The 7,668-nt window shown below is 47.1% G+C and overlaps 2 protein-coding genes across 2 annotated transcripts; both read left to right on the top strand.

The window, feature by feature from the left end:
* The first annotated feature begins 2,036 nt into the window (after positions 1 to 2,036).
* Positions 2,037 to 5,416, top strand: CSUI_006825 (uncharacterized protein). The gene has a single exon (XM_068066977.1). The coding sequence runs from the start codon at positions 4,169 to 4,171 to the stop codon at positions 4,406 to 4,408; it is 240 nt and encodes a 79-aa protein (XP_067921049.1). The 5' UTR covers positions 2,037 to 4,168; the 3' UTR covers positions 4,409 to 5,416.
* A 59-nt stretch (positions 5,417 to 5,475) lies between these two features.
* CSUI_006824 (sec20 protein) lies at positions 5,476 to 7,660 on the top strand (the record flags this gene model as incomplete). The annotated part of the gene is made up of 3 exons (XM_068066976.1): positions 5,476 to 5,666; positions 6,443 to 6,592; positions 7,409 to 7,660. Coding segments are annotated over exons 1-3 (465 nt in total), but the record flags the coding sequence as incomplete, so codon positions are not given.
* Between the last annotated feature and the right edge of the window lie 8 nt (positions 7,661 to 7,668).

Genomic DNA, 7,668 nt, shown 5'->3' with positions numbered 1-7,668 from the left:
GAGTCGCATCACCGACGTTACAGTGTCAGCCACCCACAACTGGTAAGGAAACAGCAACCGGGAACCGCTGTTGTGCCTAGGCAGTAAACTGCTCGTGACTGGACTTTTCATAGAAACCTCTTACTCACAGCGTCGCGGAACCTCGACCTTCCTCGTTTGTTTACCATCTCACGGAACGGTTTCCCAGCTACCAGGAAAGTATAAAACTCAAACGACGCGCAGCCAAGCGAATGGACAGACTCCCCAGTGATCTCCTGAATCTTGAGCCAGATCGGGAAATGGCGGCAACACTAACGAACTAGCTTGTCGGGCAAGCGCTACGGCAGACCGCGATGCGCTACCGCTTGGAGTGTGTCGGTTGGACTATTTTCCAGGTTTCGTCGGTGTGCGCTCAGTCTCTGTCAGTGCGGTATCACCCTCAATTTCCGCGCAGTTCACTCGTGGACAGCATTGGTCGCCGACAGAAAAAATGCCATAGCGAAACAAGTGGCAAGTTCTCTGGGAACTTTTAACTTTCACTTCGACAGGCAGCCGTCGGGACCTGCGTGTTCTCTGAGACAACACTGAAAGTACTCTTTCTTTAGCCAGCTGTTTTCAAGTGTAAGCGCGAATTAGGCATGTCAGAAAGAGCTGTCTGGCAAAGGGGCGCGCACCCCCGCAAGAGCGTCAGGGTAACGAGGACATTTCTGTTGGGCAAACTGATGACAAGGGGGGGCGCCGCTTAGATAACACCACAGAGGTCTCCCGGCGCGCACCAATAACGAAGATGCCTCGGCCGGTCTCATCGAACGGGTGAGACTGTACAACGCGCCCCTGGAGGAGAAGGAGCACTATCCGGCCAATAGCTGAGCATGCAGGAGTGGTTATCGTCACAGCCTTGGCCTCTGCTGAGTGATTGTGTCAACAACTTTAACGTATGGCGACCTTCTACAAACCGTTCGCCTAAACTCTTTACTTCCTGTTGGAAGGCAAAGTGGCACCCGCTGTGTATATGCGGCCGAAATCGAGGCAGGTGTGTGTGCTCACTTTAAATTGAGGCATCCTTTGCTTACAGCTTGGCACCGTTATTGATGAAGTGCGGCCTCTAGCATATAATTATTGCCGAGAAATATGAGCCACTTACCTAGTTAATGAAGTGAGGTGTTTGAGCTATAGAAAGAAAGGCCTGTCGTAGAGCGTCCCCCGTGTTTTTCACTGTTGCCATTGCAAGACGCTACAGGAATAGAAGGCTGGTTCTTTCCAGAGCCGAAAGCTCTGAGGGTGAGGATGGCCGCTTCAGTGAGGGCTGCAGCTCCCAGGGGACCTACAGAAGCATCAGTGCGGCGAGTGGCCGAATCCTGTAGCAGATTCATCCTGCTACAACTGCGCCCTGGCAACGACTGAGCTACAAGAGGAAGAAGAATCCAGATATCTTCATCTTGAAGCCCAACTAGCTATTGCTTTGGGAGCATGACAAAACTATCCCGCGCCGCCTTCGTCCCGTCGGCGCCTGGCGGCCGCTGAGTCTGTGCCTACATTCACTCTTCGGGCAGTTCGATCGTAGAGAAAACTACGACGCCCCGGAAGGCACCGAAACCGCGAGCTCCCTGCCACCCGAATGGCTCCGAGTAACTGCCGCACACAGCTTCCTCACGGTGTAGAGATATGCTGTACGCGCGAAGACTCTGCCTGATGATAATCTCAGAAAGATAGAATGTGCACGAAGTTCACGTTTCTTTGCTCTTACCAATGTTTCTCCAGAGATCGTCCGGCGATGGGTGCGACATCTTCCCTCAACAGATGATCACAACTCTGGGAAAGGGACCAAGGACCATTATACGGAGAGTGCGGAGAGAAAGGTCTTCGCGGTTCCATTGAAAAACGAAAGTGTGCGACAGACTGTGCCACACCTGCTCTATAAAGAATCTGACGATCGCATGCTGTCAGTGGTCCTGTTGAATGGCATGTACGCTAGCTTGAAGTCAAGTCTCCTATCACTCCTGTGATAGAGAAACCACGCTCTATCCAGAAATACCCGTCGTTTTGTTCCCCTTTGTAGAACACTCTCCTCTCTTCTGGAGACGAACCTGGCTGAGTTATCCCTGCGCTGTGGCTCCAGCGATTCCTCTGCGCGGCAGGTAGATACCAGAGAGCAAAGTCCTGCTCCCGCTTCGGAGGCAGCGTTTCGTTAGAAAAAAACGGAGACACTTCCTCTTTCCGCGGGTGTTTTCGGACTTTTTGGACTTTCCGCGCTGCCCCGTCTGCAATCTCATCTTGTTTGTCGTGTCAGTAATAAAGGTCCACTAGTGCCTTCTGTTCAAAGGCATGGTGGCCTCGGTCCTTCCTTCACCTTCGTAGGGAAATGCTTGTGGTGCTCAGTCTATGTATGTATCTTGGCATGCTGAAAGGTCTGTTTTTTCGTTCTCTTCCCCGGTTTCTTTTTCCTTCAGCTTCGCTCCTGAGTGGCGTTGCACAGCTCGCATTCTGACTCTAGTGCCGCACCTTTTCTCCCTTCTATTACGCAGGGAGAACAGAGTTTGAACCTGTTCTGAAACAGCAGCCACATTTGCATGGCTCAAACCTTCCACAGTTTCCAAGGGCACTAGAATTGATGAATGGAACTCTCTGGAGGAAATTCCTTCCTTTTGAGAACTGAAGAAGAAATCCTCTTCATTCAGCCATATACTGACAGTCGGCTTTGTTTTCTTTTTGGCCTGCGAGACTCTCATGTCCGTGGCTCTCCGTCGGTGGGAAACGACTATGGACTTAAGATGAATGTCTGTCGATGTTTCGCACTGACATAGCGTTCTAGTGAATGCGGTGGAGTGGAAAGGCTTTGTGTCGGTCTGTGGGTCTTCTTGTTTTCTTCTGTCATTCTTGCCTTTACTCAGCTTCTTGTTTCTCAACTCACTTCACCCTTTTTTACCCTCTCCACCTTTTCTTCTTGTTTCTCTTCATTGAATGCACACACCTCTCCCTCTCTTGTCTTGCTAGCCTTGCAGTAGCCCTAAAGCCCTTTCACCGGCTCTTGTTCCTCCTTTTGTTGGACGTAGCAGTCCGTTTCGAATTTCAAGATCTTCATACCGCGCTTCCTCTCATTGCCACCGCACGTCCCCGTGTTTCATTCTCTTAACCCAGGAGGAGAGTCAGCATACAAGTTGCCGAGCTATCTTTTCCTTCTTCTTCGTATAGCTGGCGGCTTTCCGCTTGTTTTGTGCAATCGTCCATGACCATCCCACTGACATATCATTATTCAAGTCCTGACCGACATTCATATGTCTGTTGTTCATCCGGCATTTCTCTCTCGTTCCACTCTTCCCAACCGCATCAAAAGTAAAGACAAATGAGAAGTCTTCCTTTACTCTCTCCTCCTTCCCAATCTCTATCGAGAGGAATCTCTTCATCTGCTCTGTCTTGTTATGATTTTGTTTTCTTCCCCTTCGCTGGTACTTCTCCCCGTTCACCGTCATACCACAGACACACCATGCTGTACAAATATCTGTGGTGACACCCTTCTTCTCTACATTCTCTTCACACCCGTCAATATGACTGCCTTAGGTTTTCCGAATGTTTCTCGTCTGTAAGACTTCAAAGTAGTCGACTGAAGTTCTCTGGAGATATCTTCGCTCATGAATCTTTCTATATTTCGATGTCTCCCTCGAGTCCCAGTTATCCTAACAAGTCATAGACATCTCGTTCTTTCATCTTCTCGTCCTCCTGCTCTTCTTCTCTCTTTAGGTAGGATACTCTACACACTCCCTTGGTGGAAGAAAGAACCGTAGCCTGTTTTGCTTCTCTTGCATCTTGCTTCATTAACTTCTTCGTCTTCTATCCTTTAAACTCCCGACCTAAGAAAAGTCTCCTCGAGTGCAGTCACAACAAGAAAGTTCACACACGTCTTGTGGTTGATTCCTCTACCCCCTCCTTTCGTCCTTTCTTCTTTTTCTTTCTCGTGTTCCTTCCCCCTGCTTGCAGTCCATCCGTTTTTCTCAAGCATCCCCTCTCTCTCTTCATTTGTTTTATCGTCCTCAGTCAACTCAACTCCATTTATCCGGTTCTTCCTCTTTCTCATTTTCCATCTCTTCGTGCATAGGTTCGTCTCTCTCTCTTTCTCTCAATCGTTCTTTCCCTAAGACTCTTCTTTCTTACTCGGTCCCCCCTGTCGCTTGCTGTCATACTTCTTCCTCTCATGAACAGAAGAAAACTTCAGTCTTCCACTCGCGTCTCCTCGTTGACAGAACATACAGCCTCCATCTGTCAACTTCCGCAGCACCCTATTTGCTTCTCTTTTCTAGGTGTTGTTGTTGGGTCTCTCGTTCAGTTTGTTTGTATACCGTCTCTCTTTCTTCTCCCCCCATCCCTTCTCTCGATCTTCATTCATTCCATGAAAGATTTAGGTGCACGGGTTCTGTCTTGGCTAGGTGTGTGACACCTTGTGTGCTTGTGTACAGTGGTAAGGAGGCTTGTATTTCTTCTTTCTGAGACAGCTCTCTCTTCTTCTTTTTCGTCTCCTGGTGTGGTTCTTTTTCTCCAGTACGATTCTAGGGTCACAGCGCTTCTTTTGTCTAGAGCTTTTCTTCCCGTGTTTTTCTCTCCTTCTTCATGACGTTCTGGATTGCATTTCCGCCTCTGCCGTCGAGAGAAGGCCACTTTCTCCCCTTCTTAGATACAAGAAAAGAGAGAAGAAAGAGATCCAGAAGAGAAAAGGGATGATGAATACACTTTTCCTTCTTTCATTGGAGAAAACGTACCAAGGAAATCGTTGTCTTCTCCTCATTCAAAGAGTTCAATGAACGTGCTTGCGTAGAGGCTTGTTGTTCGAAGCTTTACTCTCCTTAGTAGAGGACACCAACTTTAGGTGTTTCATCGCATAGACTCGTAGCGCTGTGTTGTGACTGATAGCTATGAACATTCTCTCTATCTTCTTATACTTCTGCATATACATATAACTTCACATATGAAGATGTATCTATAGTTATATAAGTTCTTTTCGCGTGTATCCTAGGTTGTCATTCCCGTCTTGATTGACGTATGACATAGATTATGAACTATGTCATCTTCTTTTCATCATGAGGTCTAGTAGATCTCCTCTGTTTCTCTCTTGGTGTTGTGTGCATGCACTCGAGTGTATGTACAACTAGAGAGACGCATCGATATTGCTCTGTCTGGATGATTCTCACTCATGAAGTCTTCTCTATCTCTTTGCCCCGACCTTTCTTTCCATGTCATTCTTTCTGAGGTCTTGAAAGGAGGGATGACGGCCGGCAACTAAGAGAGCTCATCAAGAATACAACGACGGCTACTAGCTCATTTCTTGCTTCCTATCAGCATCTCTTTTCTTCTTCCTTTCTATCTCTTTTTTGTCTGTTGTTGCCGCTGGAATTCCCTCTTGTTCTTCTTCATTATCTACGACCATGCATCGATACTGTAAACCTCGAAGTAGTGGAGGGGGAGGTGGAGCTGCAGGGGGAGAGAACAAGGGGGGGGTGGCTAACAATCCATGCAGTACAGCAGCAGGAGGAGCTATAGCAGGGAGTAGTAGTAGTAACAATACCAGTAGTAATAATGCTTCGTCTTCTCATAATACAGGAGCAGGAGGAGGAGCTGCACTTGTAGGGCCGCCTATGAGGGGGGGAAGAAATAAATCTTCGAATCTCTCCGAGGTTCAGCAACAGCAGAATCTTGAGGTAACTCGGAAGATCTAAGTTTTCCTATTCTTGGCATAAGATATATCTTTCTTATCGAAGACACGCTTCGCCCTGGCTTGTGTTTTTCTACTGCCCCCTCTACACCATGTCTACTCGCCTTCTTCACTTGTCTTGTCGAACTCTTCAGATCGCTCAAGCTTCTTCAAAAGATGCAGAAGATGTATACGTATACCGAAGTATCTATATTTCTATATCTATCTATCTTCGTCTATCTATGCATCTTCAATCTATCTTTAATCTATATCAAGAACCTCAGAGGAATGTTATACATGATCGTAGAAGAAGCATGAAGCGTCATGAAAGGTGTGAAGGGCAACGTGGGTGAATCTGCCGGCCAGAAAAACGTAAAGAGATAAGAGAAGAGACAACTTTCAAACGGCATAGACATAGGTAGTGGGAGTGAACTACGTCACCTCTCTTACGGGTAGATGTAGGCTGAGACAATTACAAACAGTTCTAGGGTCGTTTCCCCCTTGTATCTCATCTCTGTCTAGGGGTGTCTTTGTTATCTCTGCTTGGAGTCGTTGTAAAGACAGCTGTGTGGGGGTGTGTGTGTACACTAAACTCACGAATACTGTGTATAGAGATAGACACCTAGGTAGCTCTACATCTATCTCGCTTGGGGATATGTTCTAAAAGAGTAGAGTATGCCCGATCCGCGTAGATATACCCGCGTATGTACATCCCGTAGACATACCTTGCACCTTTTATCTGTGTGTGTATGCATGCATGCATGTATGTACCTTCAACTATAGCAACAAATGCTTCAGCGACTACCCCAGCAGGAGGCGGTTCTCCAACTGCAAGAAGTCGTACGTGATCTTTCGATACTTGATGAATCTCTACGCTCTCTCTTCAATGGAAGTGCCCCTGGACAGGAAGCTCAGCATGAACAGCTCGTCTATGTAAGCAGTCATCTATCTATTCTTAATCTATCTATCTATTTATCTTTAATCTATCTATCTATCTTTCTATCTATCTATCTATCTCCTCTCCGTCTTCTCTCTCTGTGTTCTCAAAATATATACAGACTTACGTAGACGTCTCTTACAAACTTGCCTTCATCCCTGTCTCCATTGAACCATATATACATGTATACATCCGTATGTATATCTATAATATATATGCCCTATCCGAAAAGTTGGATCGACAGAATCGATATCGCGTATTTAGTACGTACATACATACGGTCGATCCCCGCCCTGTGTCTGTGGCTCGAATACACCGTAGACCTGAGCAGTCGCTTCTCCTAGAACTTCGTGACAGCACGCGGAGGCGCTGAGACGAACTGTTCCTCTTCTTCGCTCATCTTCATGATACGACTTTCTCGTCGGTTCATGTCTTCCTCTTTCTCCCTCTTTCTAAAGTAACGTGCTTCTTCTTTTCTCCTAATGGGTAGATCCCCTTCTTTACACTAATAGCATGAGTGCTGACGGGGAGGCAGCTCGAGGGACCCTCTTCGACTGTCTCTCTCTGTCTCTCTCCTTGTAATAGATCTCTGTGCGCAGGATATCATGGTGTGACTAGTGTATTCACCAGTACTATTTGTCTGTCTCTGATTTGTTATCTATCTGTCTACCTGTCTATCGCATGCAACATTCTCCCGTGTCCCTCACTCTATCTCCTCTCTTCCTGTAATCTCCCCTTACAAATTTTCTTTCTTTCTTCCTTTCTTTCTTCCCTTCTTTCTTCCTTTCTTTCTTTCTTTTCTTACTCCCAAGTTCCGAGGAAGAGTTGCGAGACGTATAAGTCGTTATACCCTTCTAGTCCGCAAGCTGACAGCTCTCGTAGATCGTCTCCTGAAGCTGCAAGAAGAAAAACTTCTTCTCTTGCATGCAAACAGCAGTCAAACCCTTCCTACCGGCCTTAGCGGAAAGAGTGGAGAACCGTCCGAGAAAGAGATCGGCAGCGGAGGTTCAGGGCTTTTGTCGAGTGAGGTGACGGGAGCGGCGGAAGCGCAGAAATCTCAGCTTCTGCAGAT

Source organism: Cystoisospora suis (assembly GCF_002600585.1).
Source record: "Cystoisospora suis strain Wien I chromosome Unknown contig_3511, whole genome shotgun sequence".
NCBI lineage: Eukaryota > Apicomplexa > Conoidasida > Eucoccidiorida > Sarcocystidae > Cystoisospora > Cystoisospora suis.
The sequence above is the reverse complement of the archived record's forward strand: the minus strand, read 5'-3'. Positions and strand labels throughout refer to the sequence as shown.

What these genes read in the sequence shown, in the direction of transcription:
- CSUI_006825 (XM_068066977.1), top strand. Translation starts at nt 4,169, where the DNA reads ATGAACAGAAGAAAACTTCAGTCTTCCACTCGCGTCTCCTCGTTGACA.